The 15,852-nt window shown below is 37.8% G+C and overlaps 1 protein-coding gene across 1 annotated transcript; it reads left to right on the top strand.

Annotated features, from left to right (window-relative positions):
- The first annotated feature begins 710 nt into the window (after nt 1-710).
- LOC124279373 (nucleic acid dioxygenase ALKBH1-like) lies at nt 711-10,631 on the top strand. Its single transcript, XM_046715186.1, is given in 8 exon segments — nt 711-840; nt 4,111-4,264; nt 5,942-6,038; nt 6,722-6,884; nt 7,339-7,417; nt 7,958-8,111; nt 8,114-8,150; nt 8,596-10,631. Coding segments are annotated over 8 exon segments (1,155 nt in total). The 5' UTR covers nt 711-814; the 3' UTR covers nt 9,041-10,631.
- Nucleotides 10,632-15,852: the final 5,221 nt, after the last annotated feature.

Here is a 15,852-nt window from a genome sequence, read left to right as displayed (position 1 = left end):
CTGATGTCACAGGAAGAGGCCAAAAACATGTTACACACTAAACTAGATGATCCTCTCATTGTCAGGTTCAATTGGAGGCACATTTAAACCAATACCTGGCGCATATTTTAATTAGTATGAAAACGCTTGTCAAACCAGAGACTACACGCCGATATATGTGTAATATTTACATCGTCTCTGGATGATAACTCAATTGTGAGTTGGTTGGTTTTATAGTTTTAGGGCGACGTGTTGCAGTTGTGAGGAAGTCGCGCCTGCTTACTTCCCTTGAGTTGATTAAAAAGTCGGCATGGTATGAGGCAACTTGTAAAAACCAAAATGTCAAAATAAACTATGGCTTAAACTTATATATTTTAAAGTATACATATGTTGTCCTTGTGATTAAAGATAGGCCCAAAAGTTATATTTGTGAGGTATATGCATTTCTCTCTTTGAAACAATTCTCCAAATTGACCAAGCGGGTTCCGTTAATAGTGTTCTCTTTTGCATATCACATACCGGATGTTGTTGCAGACGATATTTTAGGGACCGGGAAATGCTATCAAGACTATTAACCCTGTGAACATCTGTATTTAAGTTTTATAACAATATCCAAGCTTTTCCAAGCAGCTCTATAGGGTTTGTATTTGACTAGAGTTGTTTATCCTCACTACCCCGTGACACAGTGGGTGGGATTAACGTGGCCACGTGATACTGTAGCCTGTAGTCGATGTACAGCTAGACAAATCCTAGCCGAGAGCCGCGATGCGGTCCTATACAGTCAAGACATGACCCTGCATCGCATCGCGGCTCTCGGCTATAGTTGCCCCAACACATGCAAACATTAAAGCTGGTGTTACGGTAGACTGTCTATTAGTGTCACAGAATATTTATTTTTGAGAACAACAAATAACTCCATTTAAATTTAGAAGGAGTCCTAGTGAGCTATGGGTTTCAGAACGTGAAGAAAATCTAGTCTTAGCCCGGCAATCAACATAGATCAAGGTTATTACATCCCTACAACTAATCACGGCCAATAAAGATTAACCAATCCTTTTTCCATCTGGCTTCAATCATCTCTGTAATCACAACAGGCTCCCTTATATCAACATACTGTATCGATACGTCAACCTCTTCAATTGTATAAACTGAAATACCTTTATGAAATTATGTATCTATATTTCTCCTTGTTGCATATGTTGTGTATGATTTGCTTGATCTACAAGGATCTACACCGAAACATCACATCTGTTGCAATACAGAAGTTATCTATCCATAAAAAAGTGCTCTTCATCATACCAGCTTCTAAATGCCACTTTAAGAACAAATCTAGACTTGTTTCATATACAGTTTTGATGAAAGGGATGTGTGGAAGGAAATGGTGACTGACTTCCATTTCATCTCTGTGCATCACCGAGTATCAAATGGCATCACTGTTGCATCCTGAAACCTAGCCCTTACCAGTTGTTTGTCCAAAGTGTTTGAGAAAAGTGTTTTTAAACATGTATGGAATATAATTTTACAGTGGATTTATACAGGGTGATTCAGCATCATATCAACTTACTTATTTGTATAATTTTAAAGCCTCAGCATCATGTCAACTTACTTATTTGTATAATTTTAAAGCCAAGGCAACTGACAGTGGTAACAAAAGTTAGAGCAGTATTTCTCATAGCAGTAAAGCCTTCAACAGAGCTTGGCCTAAGGGATTATTACATAAATTAAAAGTATGTGGAATTAAGGGGTTCTTGTTTATCGTTGTGAAGATATGGATGGCTTCTTTACATATTATATATTATCAATGATCATATCTCATGAAGAATATATCTGAATGAAGATTTACAAGTGATAGTTAACTGGGCTAAACTTGGAAAGTCATGCTTCACAGAATCAATTCTATTTTCTAGAAAATGTCTAAATCTGGCTTTCCTGACATGTTATTAAATTTTACTTTATGGTTGAACAACTTCTTTATTCCGGTGATGTGACATTTCGATACAGTATATATAACCCTGTTTCCACCTGCTTCATACCTGCTTCACAATGACATGTCGCGTCACCTGAATAAAGAAGTTGTTCATTCATAATGTTTGTTCTTACCAGTGAATAATTGTTTTAGAAGTTTAAAGACTTGTCTGAAAAGAAATCTGTCTGAATGTTGTATGCCTCTTTCATCTTACCTAGATTAAGTAATTATTGTGATCATATTTAAACCACTGTACAAAGAATCAAGTACTTCTCTTGCACAATTTACATCTGGATGTGCTTAAGTCCATATGTGGATCTGTTATAGCCGTGAGTTATTCACTGACACTGGTTTTTTATCCTTAAATAAACGTTGGCAATATAAAAAATGTGTCTTTTTCCATAAAATGTTTGCCATCATATCTATCAGACATAATCCCACTGAATCTGCAACTTCCATATATTATACTAGATCATCCAACATACTCCAGAATTTTATTTGCTGGACACAACTATTAAAAACAGTATTTTTGCTGTCTGTTAGTTTGGACTGGAATAGGTAGGATAATCAATATCATTGTACAGAATCTTTCACAGAATTTAGAAATTTACAAAATGTTACTTGATGTAATGTACATAGATTATTAAAGAATTAATAAATGCACACAGATTTTACATATATATTCATGATAATTTGTTGTTATCAAAACATAGACAGTCTTTGCTATATCTTCCAATTGTGAAATTGGTCAAAACATGATTTTCCAATCTAGGTCTTTGTTATCAAAACCATGTCGTTTGGAATTACTAATCTGAAGATGATATTAATATTTATTATTCTAGGGATGACAAGACTTTCTGGATGATCAACTTCTTTATTTTGACAATGGTGACGTTTCGGTATAGATTCTTATACCGTTTTCAAGCACGGTATAAGAATCTATTCCTAAACATCGCCATTGTCACAAATAGAGAAGTTGATCATCCATAAAGTCTTGTCATCCCCATACCACCAACTTCTAGAATGCCACTCAAACAAATTTTTTATTCTGTACATAATGATATTACCCTCAATGAAAGAGCTTGCTTGGATAATTTTATATATTGTAATTATTATATTGTGTTCTTTGTTATGTGTAAATGTTTAGGATTCCTATACTATTGTATTTATCTTTTTGTTTGTAATATTCTATATTCAGTGAATCAAACCACATGTATTTATCTTTTTGTTGATATTACAATAATTATATGAGGTTTTGTTTTGCTTGGATTCATCTGTTATTTATCAAAGCATAATAAATATGGAATATATCCAGGCCAGGCATGATATGCTATTAACAGTCATATGTGTTTAGTTTGATAGTATTGTTGTGATACATTAACACTGTCAGCAGTGTCAAATAAGATATTTTGTTATTGTTTCACTGAAAATAATGAACAGTGCATCATCAACTGCTGACTGGTTAATATTTTCTTTTTAAGAAAATGTTTGCATTCATTACCCTGTATTCATCATAAACTGTGTATAATGTATTCACCTCATTTAGAAGATGCATTCGGTTTTTAAATTAAACATTTAGCGGTCTTACATCAACGATAAAGGACCGCAAAAATGAAAACAGAGTAGCTTTATCTTCTAATTCTAGCACGACTGATAAGCATTTTAAAACCAAACTGTTTGGCGTGCAAGAACACAAGGCGCGAAGGGGCCCTTTTCCTGGAAATCGCTTGGAATCATCCCGTTGAGGGACAGGTTGTGTAATGAACAAAATAAGACATTTTCAGCAACATAAATGCTTTATTTCAGGAACCAGTATGCTTGTATTTGTAATAAGTAGCATACATAAATAAAAAAATACAGTAAATCCTACTGTAATGAAATGCCATTGTATGAAACAAAAGCTTTTCCCAGATGATGTCAGAGCAGTTGTAGTCTAAATATTATGTATACATAAAGATCACATAAAACAGAACCACTGCATCTAGAACAACTGTTTGACATAAATTGTCACAGTTACCATAGCAACAGATAGTGGAATGGTATGTTGGTAGTTGTCACGGGATGAAATCTGAATTGTAGCTGTTTCATATACAAGAAGAGTGACTATTTTGTCTCCGACAAAAGAAGTCCTAATAGCCATTTCATATGTGTCATTGTTTTGTCAGATGTCCAGCTATGACAGAGGGAACAGATCACTTCCGACTCAGCTTCAAGTATTTCAAGGCAAGGAATCCTCCTCCACAATATACCAGTGTGATTGACTTCAAGAAGTTAACAAATGAAAACAGCTTGAACTCACCAAACTCAAGCAGTGCAGAGGTGAGACATTTAATGATGATATGTGTTAAGACAGCTTCATGTTCAGGGATCGGCCACAGAAGAATGGGCCAAACCTCATCCTTTTGATCAACCATATATGGACCTACTGGGGATTTGTTGTCATTTTACTGTATCCTACTTGTCACGACATATATGTAATTGCACAACTAGGTTCAATGCCCCATGCGGATCAGTGTGTGAAGCCCATCACTCTCACTCGCTTTATGTGGTTTTCCACCCACCACAAGGCTTAAAGCTGCGTAAGCTGATTATAACTCCCACAGGCATAATCTTCTGTAGCTACAGAACAAAACATGTTATGTTGCATAATTCACAAATCACTTTGATATCTTAAGTGACTTAATAAGGAATTGTATTTATGATCACATTAGAGTACAGTTTCATATGGGCGATGGGGTAGCCTAGTGGTTAAAGTGTTAGCTCATCGTGCCGATGACCCCGGGTTCGATTCCCCACAAGGGAACAATGTGTAAATCCCATTTCTGGTGTTCCCTGTCATGACATTGCTGGAATACTGCTACAAGTGGCATAAAACTAAACTCACTCGTTCACTCACTCACACATATTATTATCAGCAAACAACTATGATTTCTGTTTATACCACTACTGCATAATGTAACACAAATTTGATTCTTCTTCGTGTGTATGTTTTACGGATACAAATGTTATTGACGAAGTCAAGGCATAGCATTTTTTCTCATTTTATGTTCAAAGTACATGCTCAAGAGCTGTGTGATGGTGTTCTTAATAAGAAGCATGCGTACTGGTAGTGTGCACTGTTGTGGCAAGTAGGGCTGGATATTGCCCTGATTTTCATATTGTGTTATATTGCAAAAATTTAAGAGATATTGCAATACAATTTCTGCCCAAGTGAGTACATCATAAATTCATAATAGCTCTCTGTGTGGGACATCATCTTCTCAGTTGCTGTTACACCAAACTTTCAGGCTCCCCGTCCCCATTGTATGGCTGTGTGCCAATCATTTACAAATAAATAAAATAATATAGAGCCTTAATGTGGAATATATTTCACCAACGTTTGGCAAACATAATGATAAAGGTAATAGTATAACATGATTTTCATAGTCAGTGTGTTTTTATATTGTATTTTCCAAATAGTGTTATTAGTTTTAACCTTCCACACTAGTTTTAAATGTAATTGTGATATTCTAGTTGTTTTACTGTCCTTCGATGACAGGTTTTATAATATACACATATTCCATTTCAATGTAAAATGTTCTCGTCACGATATGGCTGAGATATTGCCGATGTGACGTTAAATATTAACTCACTCACTCACTCATAGTCAGTGTTGTTTGCTTAAACAGAATGCACTTCAGTGCAGAATGTAATTATTGTTACTGTATGTGATTCATTCAGATTCAACATGTTATCATGAACTATTGCCAAATGAAACAAAAAGTTGAACTACTTGAGATTAAAATCGCATGTGACCTCCAGTAGCTAAGATCCTTGACTGGAATGTCATTATACAGTCCTACAATTTTTCTAAGACTCAGGCCTGTATGATAAATTGATATTATTATGAAACAAACAAAAATAACAAACTACTGCAACAGGGCACATTTGGCCTAAATATAACCTTTAATACTAATCAGTGGATGTTTTTAATGTTTGATATCTACATTAATGCAGGTGTCTAAAGTTGCACTTCACAGACCAGCTACCCCTCTTCCACTTGGACTGAAACCAGTGACAAACTGGCAGGCCTTCACAATCAACAAGCACCCAGGTAGGATTCACTGGAGCTGAACACCAGGATATAACTGGAACACTGTTCCAAGCCCCCTAAAACTCAAGACCGCCTCCGTGGTGTAGTGGTTGGAGCATCCCCCCGGAGAGCAGAAGGTCGCGGTTCGATCCCCGACCTCGTCATACAATAAGACGTTAAAATATGGTACTTGTTGGTCCCTGCCTGACGCTCGGCATTAATGGGTACAACAAGGACTGGTCGGGTCGGAGTCAGTATAATGTGTCTGAGTTGGGTATTCATGCTTCACTGCGGCATGGTATCTCAGTGGGCTAGCACTATAAAACCAGCTTCAGTCTGGACTAGTACAAGCAGCCACACATACACATACACACGCATGCACATCGTCATATGAGCGAAATATTCTCAAGTACGACGTAAAAACCCAATTTCACCTCACCTCACCCTAAAACTCAACTCACTCACCCACTCACTATATCACTCTGAAATATCTGTGGCTACAACTAGTATCACTTTATAATATTTTAACTTCATTTGTATTTCATAAGATTTATTAGGTCATAAATCAATATGTTTCTGCAATATATGTTGAACAGCTCAAATTTATAATGACTTTTCTAGGCAATATAATTCATATGTACAGTTTGGTTGAAGGGATTGTGTTTCTGCCAGTGATTTATTTGATCTCTGTGTATATGTGACAGGTTTTGTGGTAATTCTAAACCCGTTTGAAGTTGGGTTTCAACGCTACTGGATCAAGCGATGTTTACAGGACTACCACCTGCCTCCTAATGTCACCAACCTAGACCCCCATGTGGAGCCAAGTCAAACTGCCAAAATATTTGATGATTTTGCCAAGCAAGACAGGTTTGTTATATGCTTATTTTGTTTCAGTTAACTTGAATCAGTTAGGTTGATAACTGTCCCCTCGAATAAACAGTGTTTTACATGATCCTTAACTATGATATTTTGCTCAATGACATGTGTTCAACTATATATCATTTTCCATGGAATGTTGTTGCTGTGCTCTTTTCATCAATGCATTAAAGAATCATGAGGTTGTAATTTCAAACATCATGAACATGAAGGTACAGCCTGTTTCAACTATGACGTTTTCTCATAATGTGAGATTTGTGTGAATAAAGTAATTGGAATTATTCCAGGCTGTATTAAGCCCCAACCATAAGGATTATGTAGTGCTTGACAAGACATTAGTGGTGCAGACAGAAAAAAATATTATTATGATGCAGTAACCATTACTTCATTATTAAAACAACATGGTGGAGTTTCTGATTTATGATCTATGATCCCTGTGTTACAGCCAGGAGTTGCAGAAGAATGATTTATTGATGAAACTGAGATGGGTCACTTTGGGCTATCACTATGACTGGACTGCCAAGGTAAGTTACAGTGCTGTTACAGAGTCCTGTGTTGCAAATATGTGATGTGCACATTTACAGTTTATACAGTATTGAGAGATTTAATGATAATTATTTCATTCATGCTGTGATAAAGTAGCCATTTCTCATCATAGACAGTCTGAGACACAAACATTTAGTGGACCCGACTGCCAGAGTCAAGGTTTCTGATAATATACCTATGTGTTATGCATATCTTAATGTGACTGGAGGCACTTGGTGATCAGGAACTCATTTTAAACTCTCAAATTTGAGTGAGTGAGTATTGTTTTACACTGCTTTTAGCAATATTTCCGCAATATCACGACAGGGGACACCAGAAATGGGCTTCGTACATTGTACCCATGTGGGGAATCGAACCCAGGTTGTCGGCGTGATGATCAAATGCTTTAACCACTAAGCTACCCCACCGCCCTGTCAAATTTGAGCTGAATTGTTCCTAACTGATAATGATGAGTACAACATCCCAAGCTTGTATTTACTTCCTCCCTGTACTTCATTGTGTGTTTAACATACTTCCAGAAGTACTACGCTGACCAGCACAGTGAGTTCCCTGCTGACCTGGGTGTCCTGTCCTCCTGTATAGCTGAGGCACTGGGCTACAAAGACTTCAGCCCAGAGGCTGCCATTGTCAACTATTACCACATGGACTCAACCCTAGCTGGACACACAGATCACTGGAGTTGGACCAAGAGGCTCCACTCTTGTCTGTCAGGTCTGTCTGTATTGCTACATTCATAGTGTATTGGTCTGTTGGTTCGTGACATATAATATGTAAAGTTTCATCATGGTGATCTTTATATTATTGATTCTGGGCTAAAAGGGGCACCTGACATAAGCGGATCCAGGAATTTACAAAGGTAGGGATGGGGGATTCAAACCCCCTGAACCCACTTGGATCCGCCGATGCCTGAGCAGCCTCTGACACCCTGGGATGCTAAAGGACAGTCAGCCTAGTCACAGAGAATTTTCAGAAACCTATAGTGAACCAAATATTTGTCTTAGGAATACACTAAACTGATGGTAGGATGAAATATGTGACCTTGCTGATTGTGTGCATTCTTTTTGTGAAAAAGGTAATATCTGAACATACACTATTATCATTATCATTGCAAGTAATTCACGTAACTAACCGAGATCCTGTTTCACACTTCATCTAGCTTTGGTCAAGATGCTGTGTTTCTCCTGGGAGGAAAGACAAAGGCCACACCACCATCAGCTATGTACTTGCGTAGTGGTGACATCTGTGTGATGGGCGGCGAGTCCAGGATGGCGTATCATGCAGTTCCTCGGATACTTGCATCCACAAACCCTTCGTACCTGGACTGGAACAACCAGACTGAGGAAACTCTTTCAAAAACTGATGTTGATGACATGAACAGAGCTTCATCAAGTGACATGGACACTTCTATCAGTCAGGAGATGACAAGAATGAATTGGAAACCATTAAAAGTTTTTCTTAAGACTTCTCGTATCAATGTTAATGTACGCCAGGTGTTGAAGCCAGGCCAGACATTTCCGGAAGAGGATGGAAAGGTGGTAGTGTCTGATGGTTCAGACCAGGATATGCCAGTTACAAAAAAGTTTAAGTCAACTGATTCATGACAAAGGCTTTTGATATGTCAGTATAATTGCTTCATATTTTTCCATCTGTATTAATACATCTGTAGGGTGACAAGTGGTTGTTAGCCAAGTGATTTATGACTAAGGCTTTTGATATGTTTTTATTTTGATATTTTTCTGTCCATATTGATGTATCTATAGGGTGGCAAATGATTGTTAGCTTTAAATGACAGCATGATATATTCACTAGGGGTGGACGATAATACGGTTATCTGGTATATTGCAATTTGAACTTCACAAATTGACAATACGATATATTGCGGTACACTTTTCGCGAACCAGTTCACCTGATACGATCGGCAATTTCTGTGACCATGATTGGTAATTTTCGTGATTAAGTAAAAAATACGATTAACATTTGTATATCCTTTATATTATTATACATTTATAGTTTTGAGAATAGTTTATTGGTCATATAGTTGCATTTGCGTGACTTTTAAACCATATAGATGAACAAAATAGTAGATTGGTATCGGCACTCGTTGTAGGGATAAACAATTTGGAGTCATTTTCAATCGATCTCTTGTACAATCACATCCTGACAGTGGCATGTGGCATTGTTTCAAAAGAAAGGAAACAGTAATTCCATTGCCTTAAACCATGTGTTACACTTTCACAATATATTGCAATACATATTTCATTACGCCAACACATATCAGGATATATCGCTATAATTAAACCTAATATTAACTTTCTTCACTTACAGCGTTGGCTACTTCTTGATAAATACACTGTAAAAGTCAGGGAAAGACTGTCATTCTCCATCCTTATAAGTGAGTCGTTTTAGGATGGAAAAACAACACATGATAGTTCCAAATTGTCTAGTTGTGACTCCTACAATACTTTGCTTGCCAGTAAGTGTTGAACAGGAAACACCACTTAGCTAATGATGTCAATCACTGGACGTGACCATCACCATACTTTTTGCTGCATCAATTACTTCCTTGCTAACAAAGAATGTTTTTTGTGTGCTCCATAGGGAGATAACTATTCTGTGTTGTAAGTGCAGCACTGTGACATAGAGAGGAAACAGCTCTACATTGAACATACATTGTGTTTATCTCCCAGCTAATCACTGGCTAAATAACCGGTGACTAACAGAGTTATTATCCAGTTTGTACCTGAGCCATACAAACAGAAAGAATCGGACAATATGCTTGGATTGAGGATCGTATTCTTTGTCATGTGTACAATGATAGATTATATATCATCAAAGATTCTATTTTAGACAACATAAAGTCCCTTTCCTTCCAGACACTGATGGTGATTTTAACTTCATTCATTCCTTCTTCCACAGGTAGTGGGCAGGGGTTTCATTTCTTATGCTTATGTAAAGCGATATCCACATGTGACCCAAATTCCTATCCCTGGTACATGTCAATGATCCAAGGATGTTCAAGCTCAGAATACAAATTTCAGACTACCAGAAAACCTTTTTCTGCTGGTACATTGCATATCAGCACCAGGTGAGTTTCTACAGAGAACAGCATACATGTATTTAGGTGTTTGTTTCACCACAGGAATGTGTACAGGAGTTGATTATGTTTTTATAATAAAATAATGATTGATATTATGACCATAGTTATATTCTTAAATAATGGAAATGCTTGTTCTACCACTACATCCCATCACTCATTGTTACTAGTCCAAGTTTGCTTTTAAAATATATGTTATGTTGGGATTACACTCTATCAGTAAGGTATAAATTCCGTGGCTTCCACAAAAATGGAAATCGGACATTTGGTAGATTTGTGGAAACCACAGTGCTTAATGGGACAGAACGTTGACATTTTGAGCTGGCGATTAGGTGAATGACTCTTTGAGTGTGGGTTCGAATCCCTTATGGGACTCAACATAACAATAGTACTAGAACCTGTACTTTACTGCAAAAGTGTAATCCCCCAAATAACCTGTGTTACATTTGACCACTTTTTAAATGACATGGTTTATTCATAACTTCCGGCTGCACGTAGGATACGCAGGTGTCATGGTATGGGTGTGATAGGTATCATATCTCTATCACAATGTAATGTACAGTATATGAACTCAGTAACTTTATAGGGGGTATGAGTGGGATGGTTTTACACGACTTTGGACAATATTCCTGTTATATGAGTTAGAAGGGGGAAGGAAGATCCAAATAGAAGCAGATGTTTACCACCGTTAATTATTATTTTGACTGGGGGTTGTGGCCATTTTGACTTTTTTGTGTGGCCATTTTGACCTGTTCCCTACTCAAGGGATACAACTCCATACAGCAAATAGTGAGTCCTAGTCAAAATGGCCACATCTCAAAATGGCCACAAAATATCCAAGTCAAAATGGCCACACACAAAAAAGTCAAAATGGCCACAAACCCCTAGTCAAAATGGCCACATCAAAAAGTGAAAATGGCCATAGAAAAAGTCAAAATGGCCATACATGATTTTTAAATTTTTAATATTCATAATATTTTCCCATGTTGTAATAATTGACATCAAGGTGTAAAAATGACAAAAGAAGTTATATCAGACAAAACTTGATGCTTATTACACATCAACAACCCATATTTTCAACGAATAACAAGACATATATACAGTACAACCAGAAATTATTGAGAATTTAAGATTGTATTATTATTTTTTCACTAATAACTCACATATTAAATGTGAATATTGGCAGAACATAACTCCAGATTCAAAGACAGGTGGTGAACAGTTAGTATGGGCAGCAATGCAGGCTTCAATGCGGCGGGGCATACTACTGATCAAACTCGTGGTCCATGCTGTCCCAATATCGGACCACCTCTTCTTTCATTTCAGCAATATTTGTCAGATTTTTCTTATTGACACTTTCCTTCATAAGTCCCAAAACATTTTCTATTGGATTTAGGTCAGGGCTATAGCTTGGCCAATCTAATATTGTCATATTTTGGGTCCGAAACCAGGCCTGTGAATGATTTGAACGATGTTTTGGGTCGTTGTCCTGCTGGAAAATCAAAAAAATTCCAAAGAACACGTGGGCAGATGGAAGTAAATGTCCCTCGAGAATATCTGTGTACCGCTCACTGTTCATATACCCTTCAAATACGCAGAGGGGTGTTGCCCCTAACACAGATATGCCACCCCACACGTTAAATTTCGGACTGTACTTTGGGCGCTGATACACAGGTTTTTCAGTTTGTTTGGTCCAGAATTTCAGTGTATTAGGAAACAGCCACACAGAACTTTCATCTGAGAAAATCACATTGTCCCAATTAACATTTCTATGCTGTAAGCACCAGTTCAACCTTCGCTCCTTTTGTTCAGGTTTCATGATCGGTGATGGAATTCCTCGACTTTTCTGCCAACCCATTGCATGCAGCTCAGTTCTAATTGTCTCCTTACAGACAGCCACAGTTCCTCTATCAATCATATCCAGCCTTACGTTTTCTAAACTCCTTCGTTTGTATTTAGAAACAAGAATACCAAGCCACCTCCTGTCACCGACAGTCAATTTTCTGGGCCTCCCTGGTGCTCAATGCCATATCCATTTGCAATATTTTTCAAAACACGATAAACAGTGGACAAAGGGATGCCTGTTCTACTTGAAATCACTTTAGCTAATCTGATGTCCTTGTTATAATACTCTAAAATCAACTTCCTCTTCTCTAAATTATCCATACTGAGGATCACTGAAAATGTCGTCTGCTAGCAAGTAAACAAAGGGGGATAACTCTTCACAAACTAAGGGAAAAGGTTTAACTGAGTTGTCTCTCTTGAATGAAAGCAAGCACTTGATAGCTTGTCAAGGTTGTTTATACTAGAAATCCAATTAAACATATTCCTAAAATTCTCAATAATTTCTGCTCATACTATATATATATGTGTAGGTTCTTTTATGTTCACACTTGCCAAATATATAATCGTTGAATATCAATTTATATATTTATATATGGCACCTTAGACAGTTGACACACCCGGCTTCCCGGAGTAGTGTGACCTGTGGTATATCATAAATATCTTCACACGGGGTTAGAATATGCTGTATCAGAAATAGTTTCACGTCCGATGTAAATGTGGTATATTAAGTCAATAAATTCACATGGGCATGAAATATATTATTGTAATATATACAATATGTCACATGATTCAATTGTTGGAGGGACAACAGCCGTTGACACTGCCGAATTAATCAGTGTAAATTTTACTTTCCAATATAACAACACAACAAAGTATATGTTGTCAAAAATGTGCCAGATAAAACCACAATGGACCTAACCCAAGATAGGCACCCAGTGAGACCTGACCTGATGCCACTCCCAACTCTATTCTGGACCAAGATTCATATAGCTACGGTCACGCGGCCAAGATTAGTCTTAAACATAGACATTGCCAGCCTAGTGACGTAGTTGTCAAGCTTACTCAGTTTGGCCGACAAAGTACAAAAATGGCAGCCAAGGATGAACAGAACATTCCCATAGAGACTAGCTTCTGTCTTTTGCTTAATGAGCAGCCTGAAGTTAGCAGCTGCTTCGTGTTTCGTTATTCGTCTTTCGAATAACGAATAACGTGCTAGCAGCGGGAATATGGAATATCTATAGCAGTGGTGTCATATATATATACACTGAAACTGTTCCATTCACAGTTTCTGAATAACGAAACACAAACCAGCACTGGGTTCGTTATTCAATGTATACCCATCAATTCTATCAAATGCAAGATAAATACAGCCTACCATATTACCAGAGGGTTCGTGTTTCGTCATTCGTCTTTCGAATAACGAATAACGTATTAGCAGCGGGTTCGTTATTCAAACGCTCTACGTGGAATATCTATAATAGTGCTGTCATATATATATACTGACACTCATGTAATAAAAGATTGCAGGTTCAATTCACAGGTGTACCAAATGAGCATGAGATGTTTAATCACACAGAAACTCTGAATAACGAAAAAAACTAACCAGCACCGGGTTCGTTATTCAAGGTATGCCCATCAATTCTATAAAATGCTCAAGTTGGCCATCTTCTCCTCGACTACCAACTTCAGATTAGTGGAAAATGAGTAACCTGGCTTGTTTGAGAGGCATTTTAGAAGTTGGAAGTCAGATAGAACAAGTATATATGGATGACAACTTCTTTATTCTAGAATACGACGTTCCGATACAGGTTCTTGTATTGTTTTCAAGTATGGATGGTACACGGAGAGAACCCGACCTTTGTTTTCAATGCACACACACACACACACATAGAGAGAGAGAGAGAGAGAGAGAGAGAGAGAGAGAGAGAGAGAGAGAGAGGAGAGAGAGAGAGAGAGAGAGAGAGAGAGACACACACACACACACACAGAGAGGGAGAATAGAAGAGCTGTAGAATGCTGTAGAGTATCCCTGATATATACAACAGAAGACTGATTAACCAGGCTGAGGATTCGTGGATTCTGAATGTTAACATGACATGGTAGTGTTTCATACAAACTTTGAAACAAATACATCCTAGAAAGATCATGCAAGTCTAGAATATGTGACAAGTCTAGGTGACCACTGTTTCTGAAGATGTGACAAGTCTAGGTCACCACTGTTTCTGAAGATGTGACGGTGACCACTGTTTCTGAAGATGTGACAAGTCTAGGTGACCACTGTTTCTGAAGATGTGACAAGTTTTGGTGACCACTGTTTCTGAAGATGTGACAAGATGTGACAAGTCTAGGTGACCACTGTTTCTGAAGATGTGACAAGTCTAGATGACCACTGTTTCTGAAGATGTGACAAGTCTAGGTGACCACTGTTTCTGAAGATGTGACAAGTCTAGATGACCACTGTTTCTGAAGATGTAACAAGTCTAGGTGACCACTGTTTCTGAAGATGTGACAAGTCTAGATGACCACTGTTTCTGAAGATGTGACAAGTCTAGGTGACCACTGTTTCTGAAGATGTAACAAGTCTAGGTGACCACTGTTTCTGAAGATGTGACAAGTCTAGGTGACCACTGTTTCTGAAGATGTGACAAGTCTAGATGACCACTGTTTCTGAAGATGTGACAAGTCTAGGTGACCACTGTTTCTGAAGATGTGACAAGTCTAGGTGACCACTGTTTCTGAAGATGTGACAAGTCTAGATGACCACTGTTTCTGAAGATGTGACAAGTCTAGGTGACCACTGTTTCTGAAGATGTGACAAGTCTAGGTGACCACTGTTTCTGAAGATGTGACAAGTCTAGGTGACCACTGTTTCTGAAGATGTGACAAGATGACAACTGTTTCTGAAGATGTGACAAGTCTAGGTGACCACTGTTTCTGAAGATGTGACAAGTCTAGGTGACCACTGTTTCTGAAGATGTAACAAGTCTGTAACAAGATGACAACTGTTTCTGAAGATGTGACAAGTCTAGGTGACCACTGTTTCTGAAGATGTGACAAGTCTAGGTGACCACTGTTTCTGAAGATGTAACAAGTCTAGGTGACCACTGTTTCTGAAGATGTGACAAGTCTAGGTGACCACTGTTTCTGAAGATGTGACAAGTCTAGGTGACCACTGTTTCTGAAGATGTGACAAGACAAGTCTAAGGTGACACCACTGTTTCTGAAGATGTGACAAGTCTAGATGACCACTGTTTCTGAAGATGTGACAAGTCTAGATGACCACTGTTTCTGAAGATGTGACAAGTCTAGGTGACCACTGTTTCTGAAGATGTAACAAGTCTAGGTGACCACTGTTTCTGAAGATGTGACAAGTTTTGGTGACCACTGTTTCTGAAGATGTGACAAGTCTAGGTGACCACTGTTTCTGAAGATGTGACAAGTCTAGATGACCACTGTTTCTGAAGATGTGACAAG

Source organism: Haliotis rubra, unplaced genomic scaffold, assembly GCF_003918875.1.
Source record: "Haliotis rubra isolate DU_JTF1 unplaced genomic scaffold, ASM391887v1 Scf25, whole genome shotgun sequence".
NCBI lineage: Eukaryota > Metazoa > Mollusca > Gastropoda > Lepetellida > Haliotidae > Haliotis > Haliotis rubra.
Note: the sequence above shows the minus strand (reverse complement) of the source record. Positions and strands in the feature narration are given on the sequence as shown.